Here is an 18246-nt window from a genome sequence, read left to right on the forward strand (position 1 = left end):
AGTTGCTTTTGGTCCTAGTGTTTCTTCACAGCAATAGTAACCTTAACTATGACACTTGCTAAAATTGTTTCCTAAGTTCTTACAGTCGCTACATTTGACTTCAAATAAGAATCTGTACTTCCTGCTAAAACAGTTATCCATCAACAAATAGGAACACGCCCTCCCTTCCCTGAGTAAGTGCCTAACAGAGTGGGGACTGATCTGCAAATCCACAACCACATCCTGTTACACAGACACACGCTCACTGGAAAGACAACTGTCAGGATAAGAAGGTAGGAATCTGTAAGCCCAGGCAGCTTTTAACATATATTTTTTTTTATTAAATATGTAAAAAGGTCAACGCAAGTCAAGTTATTCACATCTTCAGAGACAAAGAGCTATCCTACCATGCGACAACAGTGGGCAATGTAAATGGGTGAGAAAGCATCTGAATAAGACCTCTTCATCTAGAATGCCATTACTTATCGATATTTATAATTAACAATACATATGTTTACATTCCTTTCAGTTTACATTTAATATATAACAAAAGCTTTATGGTGTACTATTTAGTGAAAGCAATCTGAATGCATATTAAACCTTAACGGAATAATGGAGACACTCACCAGGGAAAGGAGGGAGTCTTGGCTCCCTTCTGGGGTTTCCTTCTCTCAGTTCAACAGAATGTTTATTTATTTACCTATTTCCTGCTTTTTCTACTTAGAATGAACATGAGCTTTCTCTTTGTCCCGTGCTTCGATCACTTCCAAAATCTAACAGTGATAATGGAAGTGCTATAATCAGACATCAGCGGGCGTGGGATGAACAAAAAAGAAAATTCAGACTTCCTGAGGGAGGAGGAGCAGGGCACTCATGCTGGGATGCCTCTGGACCCAATATGATGTCAGGTGATTGGGAGAGAGCTTAGAGGCACGTGAGCCTGAATGCCAAGAAAAGAGAATGTGTCCCACCACCCATTAGCGGTGGGTGCCCAGAGGCAGGAGTGAGTTCCAGCCTAAGGATAATTGGAAATTGCTGTGAATGACGTCCCCCAAGCATCCATGGCATCGTCTGGGACTTAACACTTGAGAAGATTTTTAAGATGGGTATGGGAAGAAGAGGTACAGCTTGTCTCTAAATGGATGAATGGTCTGGCCCGAGGCACTGGGAAGGAGGAGGAGTATACCAGCTGGGAAACATTATTTCAGGCTAAGACATGTGGCCAGCAGGTCTCCAGCTAAGTAGTCCAGGGAGGTGAAGAGGAACGGGGTGCTTCCGGCAAGAGGCACTGGGAGAGCTTTATGCAAGTTTACCAGCCTCAAGAGGCCTGGGAGAAGACAAGCGCGTGACTCCCTGGTACCCATTTACAGGAGTGTGGCTATAAAATCACCCAACCCTAGGCATTACTGAGATCTCCAGGGCAGGTAAAGCAACCACTCTGGTATCCATAAGTAGCTGTTCACTGTACCTCTTTATAATAGCTATTAAATAAACAAACAAAAACACAGTGAGTGAATAAGACAGACTCCGAAGAGCAACAAACCAGTAAGCCTGATGCTGCCCATAGCACGGCCACTGCCACAATCAGGCATGGGAGGATGTCACTGCAAGGAGCAAGGCCTTCCAGCCTCAGAGAGGTGAGCTTCTGCTGTAGGGCTGAGTGAGCAGGAGAGAGAAGGAAGGGGAACCAGACACCATGGAACATCTGTCCACGTCTGCACAGTGTGTTGTGACCATCTCAAGGACGCAAGCCATCTTCCCACAAAGACCTCATTATGTACACCTGGCTGGAAGGGGTGATTTCGGAAAGCCGTCTTTTGTTGCAAACTTCGATGCTAGAATTTAAAGTTAGCATTTCATCAGTTAATAAAGAACTTTCAAAGCTTTATGATGCATAATTCAGAAATTTATTTTGAGTTTTTTTTTTTTAAGTGGAAGGTGGGGCGGGCACATTTGTTTCTTGTTTTTCTGCACTTGCTGGCCCAATGACCAGCGACAGGAAACCGAGAGTCAAAACCAAATGAAAGGAGGGAGCTAGGAGGGGCGTCATCTGCCAAAAGGGGGAGACAGGCAACGGTCAGGAAAGACACTAAGAAAATGTGCAAATGTTAGTCAAAAACAAGGAATGCTTTCAATTCACTAATGTCTCCTATTTATTTATGAATTGCCATGGTCGAGCAGATGTCAATGACAAGGGCCCCTGTGTTGCAGAGACAGGGAGGGTCCTTACTCCGGAAGGTAATGGGAGTCACTGAAACCATGCTTCTAATCAAGTCTTCATTTCCAGCTTTGCAGCCAGTCCCAACACGATGCGGAAGGCTGGCATGCCGGGTACACCCTCGAGTTACACAGATCCCCTAACTCATGGGAATTGCGGGGCCTGGGTTGAAGCCCTCACAAAGGGGGAGAGGAATGAGGCGGGAAGGCTTGTGCCTTCTGAGACTCCCCCCTGCCTTGGCAACTGCAGACTGCCAATGACAACATCTTGCGGGGAATGGACCCCCACCAAAGAGGACCCTGAGAAAAGAAAACAACACGAGAAGCTGGGAAGTGGGGAGGGCGGGCAGGGGCACACGGAGCCGAGGCGAAGCTGAGATGGTGTTGTCTGGGAGTGAATGTCGTCTGTGTGGTTGTCTGATATGCTGCTCTATCAACACTGCTGGGCCCTGAAGTCCTAGTTCTGAATCCATTCTTTTCCCCTTAGTGTTGTGAGGAGAGGGAGAAACTGCGTTTTCCCACGACACAAGCTACTGTCTTATGGCTTTCATATCAAGGATCTGTTTCCCTTTGTTCCAATTACTTAATCTGACCAAATGTATGATAGGAGGTTAGACTCGCAAACATCAAAGCACCACAAATGCGTGTGACATCTAGTGACACTGGGTTGAGAAATGCCAATATAAATACCATATATCAAATTACCATTGTTTCACACCAGGATAAAAAGGGGTGGTGGTGGTAGCGGTGGTGATGGTGGTGGTGGTGGTGTTGGGGTGGGAAAGAGCTGTTCTGGAAAGAAACAAGGGAAAGAGTAGAACCAATTTCAAGCAGCCGAGTGGTGAAGTTGAAGGTATGTGACCCTATGACCTCGCAGGTAGATGACCAGAAAGAACGGCCATCTGCTAACGCATCTTGGCAAAGGAAATGGAGACCAAGTGCAATGGTTGGCGATGCGACATCGCGGCGGATGGATAGTAACGGCAGGTTGGGAACAGCTGGTTTCTACTGAGCTCCAGGCCACACACGTTCCAATTCTCCAGAAGAAAAGTCCCTACACACGATGTCAAGAGCTGCTGAGGCGGTTCAGTACTCTTCTTGCTGCTGGGGCTGCTGGTCATGGGCTTGCTCCTCGGCTTCTGGCTCTTCTGTTTGGCCCTCCTGTGGGGGAGGGGACAGGTGTCAGCCAAACTGATTTCTGTGAGACCCTGTGAGGTGCCAGTCCTAATCACCATGAATCACCAAAATGCCAGGCTCTGGAGTACCCTAGGCTCAGGCACAACTCAACATGCCAGTGTTCCTAGCCTCCAGGTGTCAATGCTAGATACAGGGACATTCTCACGTCCTTGTGCCATCTAAGGAGGACCATTCTGACAAGCGTAACTGTCAGGTGTTAGGGACCCATCTTCTCTTCCAACTGCTCTGCAGGAGGTCATCATAGGACACACTGTGCTTTCCGACCCTCAGCAAGAGTCGCTGTGTCAGACACAGTGAAGTGTCTCAACAGCCGCGTGACTGCAAAGACCCCAGGCCCTTGCAGATGTGCAGGACTGTTGTCTCTCCCTCATGGCCCATGGCTCATGACTTACTGTTCCCTCTGAGGCTGTCATTTCTCATGACATCTAACGCCAGTATGAAGTGGACTTAAGACACCGAGGGGAAGGAGATGGGTGACAGGCATTTCACAGGCTGATGTAGGCAAAGAGGCCCCTTTCAGCATTGTGCTCAGAAGCTCTGGCTCCAGGACCTTGTCGTGTTCTTTGCAGGGTGTGAGGCCCTATCTGCTTACCTTCTGCTCACTGACTGGGAAGCAGAAGGGCCAACGTTCCTTTGCTTGGCTCCACGAGGCCTACTTACTCAGTGAAGCGGATCACAGGCCTTACCTCAGCCTCAACTGCAAATCCTTCCTTTTTATTTTTGTTTTTTGAGGTCACAAAGAATAATTAGTTTTTTTTATCACCCAAGCAGAAACAGTGGCTAACTGCCCTCAGGAACGGCACAGGACTTCAAGATGCAGTGTGGCCTGCACACTGGCACGTTCAGACACGTGACACACCGACTTCTGGTCTGCCAAGCCTACACTCTTCCTGGCCCTATCGCGTGTAGCCTGGGGCACACCTGTCAGGACCCAAGTCAGACAGGACTTCACCATCTCCCTGAGTCAGACACACACCTCCCTCTCTCCTGCATCTGTCAAACTCACTTGGGGATGGGGATCAGCACTCACAAGCTTGGATCCCCAGAATTTCACAACAGAAGTCAGGCATCTCCCTCAGCTCCCCAAACAAAACTCACTTGGAATCTTGTTTGTCTGGAGCCGTTTCTATTGGAGCCTGACATTCTGGAGATGAGTAGCCGTGTTCAACTGAATCACGTCCCATTCTCTACAGCATTCAGTGTACGCCATGTCAAGAGGAAGAAGTCAGATTCCAGAATGGATCAGCATGACAGAGACAAGCCAGGGTTGTACGGCACTTTCTCAGAGACCACATGCTACGGTTATGTGCACTGACTATGGAGTTCTCTGCCCAGCTCTGCAGTTTCTGACCTGTGAGGCTCTGGGCTTACAGGGCAACTGCTGGACTCAGTCTTCTCGGCTGTATAATGTGGGCAACAGGAGTACTCAGGTAGTAGAGTTCACAGTGTTTCTTACCGATCAATTCAACAATGCATCCGTAGTCAATATATTAAGTATGAGCAGTGATTAGAATTTCTTAGTGGGAAAACACTTTGGAATCTATTTCAGATGAACAAACAATGAAAAGAAAGTTACCCCTTCTATAGCAGCCAAAAGTGCAGTCACATCAAACTGAAGACCCGAGACTGATTCTAGTCGTATCCCTCATTGGCTCTGGGTCAAAGGCCACAGTTTGGTAAATGTGAGCTCTGACTATACCCATCACCACACCGTTTTCGCCTCTTAGAATCGTCCCGTCTTGAGAAGGTGAAAGCAAATATCCTTCTCTGTCTTTTCTTTTTCCGACCCTCACTCACACTCCGTGTCCTGGAGCTTTGCCATGGCTGCATTTTCAGCAGCAGCCTCTGCCAGCCACTTTGCCCACTGCTTGACATGCATGGTAGTAGCCCTCTCGGTTTAAGGAATTAGGGCCTTGGCCAACAGCGGCACTGTCAGGCCAACCGGCAATGTGAATGGTCACAGATCAGGCAGCAGGTGCTGGCCCTGGTCAGAGCAAGTGGCTCTCTGCTCTAGGGGATATGTGGGAGGGTACAGGGTTCATTCCCCACATAAAAATATACTTCTGGAAGCTTCTCTCACTATCCCTACTCCCATATTAATGGCTCCACTGGCTAAGTGTCCATCTTTCGTTCTCCCTTCTGTGTGTATTCTACTGGGCAACTCCCCAGCTTCCTCTGCAGCCAGGCTTTAGCCCCTACTACGCTGGAGATGCTGACTTACTAATTATACCAAGTCCTCAGTCCATTGTGCTGCCTTCCATATTGCAGCTAGCCCTCCGATGCCTGAAGCACACTTTTCTAACATGATTGTTTCTGTGAGCGGCCTCAGACAGGAAATGCGCTTTGCATTTTACAGACAATCTCATCGTTGTTGGGAGTTAACTGTGGGATTACAGTTACTCCGTGACCGAAAGCAGGAGGACTGGGCTCCAGTAAGCATGCAGCCGGGAACAAGCGACAGGTTCTGATTCCTGGCGCCTAGTCAGGTCCCTCTCCTCAGATCGGGTCAAGCAAGGGGGTGGTTTTGTGGCCGATAGCTGGAGAAGGCAGTTAGTCCCCACACGCACCAGGCTGAAGTGTCAGTCATGGGCCATGGGAGACTGCTGGAGACGCCATACGCCCACAGTGGCTGCTGACCTCTGGGACAGCTTATTGGGCAAGACTGGAATGAAGAGCAAAGACGCCCTGTTAGCTGCTTTGCTCACGCTTGGGCACAGGCTGACTCAGTGCTCTCACAGGGCTACCACAGGCTCCCTGTAGGTGTCTACGTGAAACCTATGCCGAACACGGGACCCATACACTGGTGATTCACAAGACAGATACTGACATTTCCATGGCAACCCATTGCACTTCCTTAAATGCTTAGCTGTGAGTGATGTTACTATTTTTACTTTTGCCATCACCATACAAAGAGAGGAAGGTTGGGAGACAATGTCAAAGAAGGGTCTTGGCCATGGTTGATGGAAAACGAGGTCAAAGGTCACCAGGACCTGATGTTCCTGCTCCCTACATGGGAAACACTTAGCCTTATCCCCCATTGGGTGCCAGCCACGGCCAGCTGTGCTTTTCCCTCCCAGCTTGGCTCTGTAACGGCTGATGTCCCTAGTCAGTCCAACCTCCAACACAAATGCCATCTTCACAGTGACATCTGCTGGGCTCTCCAGGCTGTGTGTGTCCCACACACGTTATTTATGTCTGTTATCACATTTATCACAATCTGCCACAGTTTCCAGTCGGCCTTATCCCTGGCTGTCTCGCTCCTTAGGTCTGTGAGTTCTGAGGTAGTGGGTGTGTCTATCTCTGGATACCTAGCACTTCAAGTTCAGTGGAGTGCACAGATTTCCCAGTGACAGAAACACAGTCATTTCCAAAAAGCACCGAGGAGAAAGGAAGTCTTTAGTTCATTTTAACAGTGGTGTCCATGACGGTCAGTATGTCAGAAAACGAACAGCTGTTTATTAGCTGGTAGACCTCTGCTGACAGGATCCACATGGCAGCAGGCAGCCAATGATACAGCTAAGGCACCTGCCGCCCCCAAGTGACACATGAAGTGTCAGGGAATGATACGAGGACGTAATGAGAACACTATACACCTGGCTGGCAACCTGTTCTGGAGCCTTCCATGAGGCTACCACACTTCCAAACCGAATAACCTCCTGACCGTGCTGCTCTAAACTAGATTTTTACATCTTATAAGCATCATATTTGGGGACTGCGTGACTCTCAGAGTCAGAGACCAGTAGTCACCAGCAAAAGAAGATTCGAAGATCACTTATGGGAAGAGATCACCCAGCAAATCCTCATCCTGGGAAACCAAGCCATGCTCACACCGTTTAGACAAAGAGGTCTCACGACAATCCAGTCTTTGATTCCATCTTCCATCCACCTCCGGGAAAGCTAGCAGCTGGACACCTCTGCCACCTCGGGCAGTTACATACACTCATGCTGAAAGCCACAAACAAAATGCAGATGTTTCTTCCTGCATCCCAGACACATCAGATTCACCCCTAGGTGTGGGAATGGCCCAGAGCAGGATGGCCTACAGTATCAGGGCAAGCACGGAGGGACTAAAGGAAGCTCTGGGGGTTGTGGGTGGTACTGTACCATGACACAGAGGCCACCGAGCATGCATTTCCAAATAATGCTCTTCAAGGGTAGGCAGCCACTGTCTTAGACCCACTCTTCTCTAGGGCTGTCTGTGCTTCAGGGAGGCAGTTATGCTCCTCAGAGAGGGAGGTGGATGCTTGAAGTCTCTGAGGTTTCTTAGGTTTCTCCTTGAGCCTCTAAAAAGGAAGCAGAACAGACTGGGCCAGCTGTGCCAGAGCCTTTTCACAGAGCATGTACTGTGTGCATGTGTGTGCATGTGAGTGCATGTGTACATGCATGTCGTGTGTGTGAGTGTGTGTCATCCAGCATGGTGTGTGCACATAATCTTTCCTCTTCTTACTGTAGAAAGAAGGTCTAGAAACCCAGGTCTCAGGTCTTGTCCTGCTCTAAGCAAGGATTCTGGTATAGTGTGGATCAAATGCCTTATTCTCCGTGGGAATCTCACTGCAGCCTGATGCCTCTTGGGAATTTTCCAGACACAGAGTTGTAATGTAATGTATCCCGAACTCAACACACTAAGCCAGGGGCTGCATGAGGAGACAGTGCTGCAGCAGCACACAGGGATGAAGCCTATTTCCCTTCAGGGAAACACCCCACAAAAGAGCAAACCCCACCCATACATTCCTCAAACAGAGACGGGAGAGCAATGGGCTCAGGATTCAGATTCTAGTTGCTTACAAAGTACTGAAGCATTTTGCTGCCTCAGTTTCTCTACTGAAGGGAGCTGACAGATCTGATAAAGTATTATACATAGCACAAAGGCCCCACTCCAGGTGTCTGAGGGAGGCTCCAGTGAACCCATTCAGCCTGACTCAGCGAAGGAGCTTTAACCTCTGTGACCGTGTCCACAGTACAAGAACTGTTCTGTGGCTCGAGTGGGTGGCAAGGTGTGCCAGGGTGTGGGGGGACTGGAACGGCAGAGCGAAACTGAGTGTGGACATCCGGGCAGGACCTCCTCCAATCACACTCCGAGTTCTCACCTGTCGGTCCTCAGCCAGGAATTCATACAATGCCCCAGGCCAGATTTCAGCACAGGTCTCCCTCCTGGGACCAGTTTCCTTCCTGCTACGAGAGCGGGCACGGATGGGAAGATCCAAGCAAGCCTGTTGGCCTTGCTCCTGCCAGCACCCACGGCCACAGATGGCAACCCTATGCACTCGGCCTCCCAGGATCTGAAGGGCTCCTCTGATGTCATCTCTAGTAAGCTTCAGAGGCAGCCCCAGTAACTGATGTGCGCCTGCCAGAACACATTACATACATTCTCAACGGCCACAGGCACGCTGCTACAAACCAGGCTCCATGCTGAGAGTCACATTCTGTGACATCATCATGGTCTCAGGGACTTAACTAGGCGGAGTCCCGAGGCTTCAAAATCCACACATTGAGCTACTAGTCACCCAGAAAGAAGTTAAAAAAAAAAGGAGAGAGAGAGAGGAACGAAAGCACGGTGGGGAGTTCCCAAACCTGGCACAGTTCCTGTAGCTGGTGGAAGTTCCAATGCTAGGATTTTAAGCCAGATGTGGAGAAAACATCTGCCTTTGGCTGGAATAAGACAAAATAAGCTTTCAGGTGGCTTGCTGTGCTCTGTGGAAACATGTGACTCCCCCCAGTTCCCTCTGCAGCCCACAGGCCTCCAGGTCAGAGAGCCAAACACTTGAGCGGCTTTGGCCTGGGGTAAGGAGACCCTCAAGCCCATCCTTGGCATCTTGCCTCCCACGGCTCAGCTCTGTAGAAAGGGGAAGCTCCAACTGATATCTGACTTCTGCCTTGGGGCCAGGCTTCGCCTCTTGGCAGACACAGACTGCACTGACTCACCGAGGTCTCTGTAGTTTATCCTGCCTGTCAACTGTTTGGTCCGCAGCATCCTTCCCTACCTGTGTCTATTCTTCTCAATTCCTTTCTCCTTCCCTTTTTCCTCTTCTTTTCCATTTCTTTTCTTTCCTTTTCTTCCTTTCCTTTCCCTTCCTCCTTCCTTCCTTCCTTCCTTCCTTCCTTCCTTCCTTCCTTCCTTCCTTCCTTCCTTCCTTCCTTCCTATCTTCCTTTCAGGACAATGTCTCACTATGTAGCCCTGGCTGGCCTGGAACTTGCTGTGTAGACAGGCTGGCCTCAAACTCAGAGATCCACTGGCCTCAGCCTCCTGAGTGCTGAAATTAAAGGCATGTGCCACAATGCCTGGTTTCCACTTTGTTTTTTTAAAAACAGGGTCTCATGTAGCCCAGGGTAGCCCTGGATTCACTATGTATTCCTGACACTCCTGCCTCCATCTGCCAAACGCTCCGATGACAGCTGTGCCCCACCACGCCCAGCATTGCCTTCAAGAAGCCATATCCCGGATCTCCCCCTGCACCCTTGCTCAGTGACAGGTCCTCCCTACAAAGAAGTGTTTTCAGTAAGGTCTGTCCATGGTCTGGTCTGTTTTGGCAATGAGGAACAAAAGCAACCAGCTATGTGATTAATACAGACAGCAGTGGGGCTCAAAGGGATGGGAGAAGTTTTCTTCTCACTTGGCAATCCTCAGAAAGCAGACCTTCGGACAACCCCTTCCTGTTCATCTGCTCAAAGCTCAAAAGTGCCTGGGGTCTGGCTGTGTGTTTCACGGCCCCACCTCTGCCAGACGCCTCCCAGGCTAACCTGAGGCTGCTCATCCCGCAGGCATGGGAGAAAGAACAGAGATCTTGATGACGAACAGACTCATTTCTCTGGGACCATCAAGGCTGCCAGCTAAGTTGTAGCCCCCTCAAGACCCCAGGGAAGAACTTACGACGGAGGATGTGTTGCACTTTGAACAATAGTTTCAGAACTCAGGAGCTTTGGTATGTAATATAAATAATTAAAAACAAAGAGCGGAGGAGTGTGGCTTCGCACGCACCTGCTCGTCTGAAGCATAGAGTACTTCCATTAGTCGCTGCACAAGGTCATCGTTTTCCTGCCCATGTTCCTGGCACAGCACTTCGATCTCTCTCAGCTTCCCGAAGTAGAAGTCCCTCTCCTTCTCCACACCTTCTAGGGCAAGTTTCAACGAATGTACCTGTAGGAGAGTGGGGTGGGGAAGAAAACCCCGAAACAGAGTAAGAAGTGTGACCCGCTATGTCTGCGCGCCACGATGCTACATGGAGCCGGACACAGAAATAAATGGAAATATAAGTGTAAGGGAGAACCAGCAGGCCCGGAGTCCAGTCAAGAGCATGCTGGCCACTTCTGCTGCTGTGAGTGTTTATCAGTCAGTCAGGGTGGACTATGCACCTGTGTAGTTGTATCTGAGCTTACACAGCCTTTTTTTTCCTTGGTAACATGGGCTGGACCACGTCTTGTTGCTATGGTTAAGGATATCGGCATCTCCCCAGTTCTTATGCTGGAATCCTACAATGTGATGGCCTCAGGAAGCAGGGCCTTTAGGAACTGAACGAGATTTGTTTATGCAAGAAGCCTAAGGGATCCTTCCACCTTCTCAACATGAGAAGACCAAGAGGACTGAGTCTTGGCTAAACAACCGATCTGCGGTCACTTTGATATTGGACCTCACAGACTCCAGAATGGTAAGAAATAAAATTCTGTGGCTCACAAGCCACCCAACATAAGGTGTTTTGTTACAACATCCCAAACAGACTCAAAATACTCCTTTTGTAACCTACTGGGGAGGGAGATAAGAGAGTTGTATTTTGTTTTTTTATTTCTGTTTTGTTTTTCGAGACAGGGTTTCTCTGTGTAGCCTTGGCTGTCTTGGAACCCACTCTGTAGAGCAGGCTGGCCTCAAACTCACAGAGATCTGCCTGCCTCCGGAGTGCCGGGATTAAAGGCCTGGATTACCACTGCCCGACTGAGAGTTGTGCTTTTGAACTAACCCTTCCTTCAGATCACAGATATTGAGAGCCACTCCTAAGATGTGAGTCAGAGCAGACAAATGCAGTCCTATGCAAGGGCAGATCCTGGTGCACCCAGAGCATGGGGCAGGAGTGGAAGGCCGGCTGGGTCAGTCCGCCTCCATTTGTCCAGTCCTGGCTTTGTGTGTATCACTGCAGGGCAGGGTGGTGGAGGCTGCAGACAAACAGGGCTTGCAGTTCTGCCATGCCCTAGAGGTGGGCTTAGGGACCTTCGAGTGCTGTGAAGTTGTGAACTTCTGGGTCAGTGCAAGCCATGGGCTAGAGCCAGCAGCCAAGGCAGGACCACAACACTGACGGGGGGTGGGGGTGTTGTCTGTACCGGAAAGGCCTGCCGACTTTAGGATGCAACTCTCTGACATGCATAACAGCTACACACAGGTCCAAACTATTCCCTGTTCCTGGAGAACCTTCTATTTTGTATTACTTTATTCATTTACGTTTATGCAGAGCAAAGATTCTAAATGAGGGGTCGTGACTCTGCACTGGGTTGTGTGACTGAACGGAAGTGGGATTACAAAACTATCTGGCAACAGCAGAAGCTTGTGCTGTTCATCAGTTACAACTGATTAGAGATCGAATGCATGGTGGACTCGAGGTGTTTCTGGCACAGCTTTCCTGTGCGGCACCCTGTGACTTCACTGCAGCCGTGGTTGGGAGCACCTGACACCGCACCATGCACGCTGTCAGGCCACACATGCTGCCTGAAGCGCCTCACCTCAGATGGGAGCTTTCCAAGGCTCGCACTGCACACATTGTTCTTACAGAAACGCGCTGGTATAATTACAGAAAACAAACACTAACCCGTCCACTGTCACTCCCTAACAAGCAAGAAGCAAATTAGTTGGCTTGTCTGGTTCTGTCAGACAAAGAAACACCACTTCATTTGTGTGCAAACTTGCCTTTTATTGGAGACAGTCCTGTCTGGCCTTGAACCCACTGAGATCCACCTACCTGCCTCTGCCTTCTGAGTCCTGATTAAAGGTGTGTGCCACCATGCTGGCTCCAAAGAATTATTTTAAGATAAAATTTCTTTATGATTTATGACTAGGTCATTTGTTTTGTTTTCCCTTTTATAGTCCTATGAACCTGGGGTCGCTTGAAATTTCTGGAGGGAAAAGAGGTTGTGGGTGCAGATGGCTGAAGAAACCTTGGCATGGCAAACACTGGGGAATAAATAAAATCTCATGGCTTCTTTTAGGTGAAGTTTGCTTCACCTAAAAAAAAGAAATCCTGCACATTATTTTTAGTAATTACTTTTGAGGTGTAAAATCTCCTTTTTTGGTTTATTTATTTTTTAATAAGTTGGGCTTTGGGTGTGTGATCTCTGGAATTACTGACATTCAAACACATACTAGTACATATAGCCATTCCTTTACCCCATATCTGGCAAACAGATCTATGCTGGGAGGAGCCCTTAGTCTGATCTCACGATGCCCTCACGCAAGCACTTCCAATGAAGTGTGGGTTCAGTTAGTTAAGCCTGACTTTTTATTCCTGTTGAGACTACACACCTGCAAACACACACGGTGATCAGCTTGCACTTCAGAAACAGGAAACCTCCCTGGTTCTGATCCCATCTCTGACCCAAACCAAGCAGAGATATTCCTTTAGCTCCTTTCCACAGATGCAGCTCAGAGGAGAGTTTACTGTGACCCACAGATTGGGGGTCAGAGGGCATGGTCTGTGGCACCTGGAGCCAGCCACAGCTGCTTGTGTTACATGGTGCTGGCCAGGAAGTAGCAACCCAGAAGAGAAGTGGGACTGAGCTACATCCTTCGAGGCCTGACACAGTCCAGTGAGGCCTCAACTTCCGGTTTCCACAACCTCCCCTGACAGCACAGCCGGCTGGGAACCAAGTGTTAAAACACACAGTGCAGGATGGGGTGGAATTCGCATCCAAATCCCAGCAGGCACAGCCAACCTACAAAATCCAGGCTGTGCCTGTGGACTGCGGTCTGCACAGCACACGAAGGCTTTTGTGGAAACACTCAGCGTGAGCTGGGTCAGGCTGGCATTCCTGATATGTTAGCAAAGGAGAATGAACCCATCAATACCTGTCCCCCCCCCAACCTAAAAACTGATGTCAGCTGGTCACGGAGGTGTGCACCTGTAATTCTGATAGTCAAGAGACTGAGGCAGGTGAATCGCTGTGAGCTCAGATCCAGATTGGTCTACAAAGTCAAAAAAAACAAACAAAAAATTCTGGCAGTAGCTACTTTAAAGGAACAAAGATCAGCTAGCAAACACAATTCCGTCCGAATGGTGCCACCAAGGGACAAATGGCCAGCCTCATCCCTCACGGGTCACAGATGCCTAGGTGACAGGCTGAGGAAGTCATGTTCAAAGGGGGAAGTTGCTTTCCTAACTTCCCAGCAGTGTCCAGACTTGGGTCCCCCAGAGGCCCCGTGACACAGTGGCTCCAATCCATTTCCTGCAGGCTAACCCACTGTCCAGAAAGTCTCATTTATGCCTCTTCCTCCCGTCTCTTCCGCTTCCCTGCTATCACTGGAGTTGTGGGGCACAGTGTGCTTCTGCTGTATATCATGGGGGACTGCCTGAATGATGGAACGGGGCCAAGTAAATGAAAATTCTTTAAGTTTATGGCAGTTGTCGCTTTCTCTATTACCACCATAATTCATGCTTCTGCTTCTGCATTTCCACTAGGCTTCTCCCGGTCCCTGTGTTCTCCGTTCCAGTACTGGGACCCTCGTGTTGCTGACACCCACAACCCTCAGGGTCTTCCTCCTGGAGGCTTGAAGGGCCAGCAGTTGGACTCAGGTCACCAGGGAAATGAACCAGGATGAGAACTTGGTAAATACCTGTCCAGTTTAGGTTGTGCTTCCTTCCCCTGCCCTCTGAAGGACAGAGTGGACGTAGGTATGAAGGTGTTGGGGACAAGAAGGGGAGCAAGGCCTCTGTAAGAAGTACTCCAGGAAGGACAGCAGGTAGACCATTCCCCGCTCCTGCCCCTTCTGTCCTCTCTTGACTGGCACCAGGGATCAGCAAGGCATTTTGGAACTAGACTCCCTGCATGTGATTTGAGAGCTGAAGGAGACCTAGGAGCAGCCACACGGAGAGGAGGCAGCTGACTCGCGGAGGCCACGAAGGACTAGAGACATCTAGGAAACTGGAGTTTTCCATGTGGTCAGAATTGGGTCACTGGGTTGGAACTATGCTGAGGTGGACAGAGAAGGTGTGTGTGTGTGTGTGTGGTGTGGGGGGGTGTTGGTCAGGAGACCTGAGTGCAAGTTGCTAATGATAAAGAAAGTTTTGAGCTGCTTTGGGGCAGAGGCATAAATCCAGGGCTCTAGAGCACGGTGAACCCAGGCCTGATTTTCACCTTCCACCTGGGCTCGTGTCACCGTCCACTTGGGCTTGTGTGAAGTCTCAAGCTTACGGCCCGAGGCTCATTAACTGCCTTTCTCCCCCTTTCTTTAACTCTGAGCAGAAGTCATTACTGGAAATCGCCTGGCCCCCAATAGACGATCAGCAGGTAACTAGAACATGCCCGGTTATGCAATCAGAGTTCTAAGGGGACTTAAGATTTTACCTGAAGTGCTAACGCGACCAACTCAAAGCCTGTGGGACTCTGCACTGGAATCCTGACTGAGAATACACAATTATTTATAAACAAAACAAAATAAAACGACTGTTCTCGGACTCTTGCCTTATCAAGCAGAAGATGAAGGGCTAGGCCAGGCTCAGCTTGTGGCTGGGCACAGCCTATGGATCTGCAGTGAAAGGTTCCTTCCCAATGGGGGAGACCTGGGGCGGGAAGCAGGAGGCTTTACAGTGGGCACCACACTGCCCAGTGGTTTAGTAACCTTAAGCTGTATTACTCTAGGCAGAATGGGGTATCATGAGTTAGAAGTCATTTTGGATCAAACTCAGAGCCTCCTGCGTGCTAGTCTGGTGCTCTCCCACAATGTCATACCCCACCCTGTACTTAGGGTTTCACCTTGGAAATGTCAGCTGGTGTAGCTAGGTTTACCATAATTATCAGAGGGCTGATACGTTGGGAAAATTTCTATTTAAAACACAGATGTTGCCTTTCAGGGCTCCCAGGCACCCCACTTCTGACACTGTAGAGAGGGCTGGGTTTTTTTTTTTTTGGTCCGCTTATTCATTTGTTTAATTTCAGTACAAAGTTCTGATGTTAAGAGGCTTTGAGTGAGGGGACAGTATCAGCCATCTTGCTATCATTATGTCCCCAGAATCAAGCACAGTGTCCACCACATAAAAGAGGCTCAACCCCTAGCTGTTGAAAAAGAAGGGGCGGAGAGGGAGGCAGCTGAACGCTAATACAGCCATAACACTTTTCAGACTGGCCGGGAGTGGGCAGGGAAGGCCTGGGGTTCAGGATGGAAGGATAGCCTGCATCATCTCCCACATCCTCACATGCGGTGTCAGCTCTGTAACTAACAGTGCTCCTCCCCAGCTGCAAAGTCTCCCTTCTTGAGCAGATCCTCCTGGTCTCACCTTTTCTCCCTTCCCCCAGGCCTGTGGGTGTGACCTCCTCACCCCTCGCAAACAGCACTGCTCCCAGAGACTTGGGTGGAGACAATGTGTTACCTGCTCATTGAGCTGTATGACCTGTGTTTCTAAGTCTTTGTCAGATCTGGATGCGGAGCCACTGGATGAAGCCCTTTTGGCAGACGAGGGGCGAGAAGGTGTGGATCCCGGCTTAGCTGCTGGGCTCGATTTAGCCGCACCTAGAAGCAAGCAGAGTATACTATGAGTAGAGCTGACATTAAAAGACTTTCGTGTAGAATGCGAATGCATGATATAAAACGAGCCTCCTACATGCTACAGGCAATGTGCCAACCCCCACCCCCCTTGGTACAGTCAGAAGCGAGGCACACCAGTAAGTCCGTGTCCTGTGACAACCGCGCACTAAACCTCAGAACAGCCGCTCCTCAAGAGGAGGTTAACCCCTTCCCTCTGGGCCTAAAATCACAGCTCCAGTGAACCTAAGAGGAAAGGCTTTGGGAGCTGGGGAGCTAGCTCAGTGAGTCAGTGCTTACTGAAGAAGCCCGAGGAGTTGAGATCCTCAGAACCCCTGTGAAGCCAGATATGCTAGCCCAGGGCTCCTCCTGGGAGAGGGGAGGTGGAGGCAGGAGACTTCCTAGAGGCTCACTCAGGGACAAACATGGACAGCGAGCGAACCAATGCCAAGTTGTACTCTGTCCTCCACCACATGCGTGTACCCCCCCATAAACATGTGTTCACATATCACATACACATGAATGATAGGAAATGTTCTTCAATCATCACACAGAATCGCTGTACGTGTGTTTTTAAGAGCAAAGGCCCCGATGACAGGTTCAAACCATAGAAGAAATGCTGGCTCAAGGTATGTGCTTCCTTTTAGTATACCCTGTAGCTCCCGTGACAGAGGAGGGGGCAATGACATCTCCATGGCAACGAGCACCCTGATGTCCAATCTCGGTTTCTAAATGTCACTCTTCAACAAAAGGGCTTCTTGAGAAGCTGCTGCTGACAGGGATGGTGCAGAACTGGAGAGGTAAGCTCAGGACAGTTTGTGGCAAGAAGCAAAGACACACTCAAGGCAAGGGACACGAGGACCAGCTTGGAAGGGGCAGTCTGCTTAGCACAAAGAATAGTGGCTGTATCTTATGAAATGCCTTGGGTACATGATGAGGGGAAGGACGAGAGGGGTATACAGGGTGTACAGACTGAGCACCAGGGAATGCTGAGGAAACGCTAGAAGAAACACAGATCTGTAGTATTCCTAATAAAGAGTGACCCCCAAGCTGCCCCTTAATGGGTGTGGAGGCATTTGATGGGAGATATGACAGGGAGAAACCTTCACAGTGGGTAAGTTCTGGGGTCAGCACCGTAGCCACAGGGTTAGCGAGTTATTTCAGGTGAACGGTCACCCACCCGGCACTCAACCCACAGTGGACTTACTGTCCAGAACACAACACAAGACACCACAGGAATGGCTTCTGGAGCCAAAACAGAAGCAACTAGGTATATAGAGAGAGTTCATGTGCCTCTGAGTAAGAGCTGAGCCACTCCTGGGGCCCACCCCTTTGTTTTGAACACAGTCCCAGACAGGCAACAGTGCTGGTTTCCCTGTCTGCAATATCTCCTGTGTGTTCCCTCCACCCAATTAAAATTTCCACCACAATCTCGCATCCTCTCCCCTTCTAGAAGGTTCTTAGAGGGCAAGGAACAGTCTTCTTCACGTCAGCAACCCCAGTGCCTTGTAAAATGTTAGGCTAAATATGTTTGGTAAAGGAACCACTTTAGATAAATAGATAAAGAAGCAATTAAAACTTGGCTATGCGGCTTCCAACTTCAGTTTCCAGTTTTCCCGACAGAGGAAAAGGATTATAAAAACAGGCATGGAACAGCAGCTGCAGGTTTCAACCAATACCTTAATTACAACATAGTCAGCAGGAAGGCTGTAAAATTTTTATGGTGTGTCTTCAGGTGCCTGGAGACACGGGATACAGATGGGAGTCTTACGCACCTCCGAGAAGCCTTGACAGTGTCACGGCCTTTAAATAACATCTCCTTTGTTACAACAGGGGGAAAAGAATCTTCTTTGAAGACACCGGGGAAGGGCGAAGAGATTTGAAATGGTTAGGCTGTGAATGACTTAAATTGGTCTGTGTTTGGAAAGGGTCAATCAGTGGGGCCCAGAAGCCCTCCCTATGCACAGAGCGAATGAGGGACCCCAGGGAGTTATGGCTGCTTGGAACGGGCAAACTGCTGTGAGACCTTTCCTCTTTGTTGAAGCCCAGGTGGAATTCTTCCAGCACCTAACTTCTCAGTTCTACCACACAGCTTCTCTGGCTGTAAACAGACTGATGAGGGAGAAGACAGGGAACACAG

The 18246-nt window shown here is 49.4% G+C and overlaps 1 protein-coding gene across 3 annotated transcripts in view; it reads right to left on the minus strand.

Moving 5' to 3' along the window:
• Positions 1-294: 294 nt before the first annotated feature.
• Mapre2 (microtubule associated protein RP/EB family member 2) overlaps positions 295-18246 on the minus strand; it is a 146287-nt gene continuing 128335 nt past the window's right edge. For all 3 annotated transcript variants that reach the window (XM_075969189.1, XM_075969188.1, XM_075969187.1), the window contains 3 exons: positions 15955-16094; positions 10371-10529; positions 295-3357 (listed from right to left, as the gene is read on the minus strand). In XM_075969189.1, the coding sequence (XP_075825304.1) occupies positions 3283-3357; positions 10371-10529; positions 15955-16094 (374 nt within the window). In that variant the 3' untranslated portion in view covers positions 295-3282. The remainder of the gene's footprint in view (positions 3358-10370; positions 10530-15954; positions 16095-18246) is intronic.

Source organism: Microtus pennsylvanicus, chromosome 4 (genome assembly GCF_037038515.1).
Source record: "Microtus pennsylvanicus isolate mMicPen1 chromosome 4, mMicPen1.hap1, whole genome shotgun sequence".
Lineage (NCBI taxonomy): Eukaryota > Metazoa > Chordata > Mammalia > Rodentia > Cricetidae > Microtus > Microtus pennsylvanicus.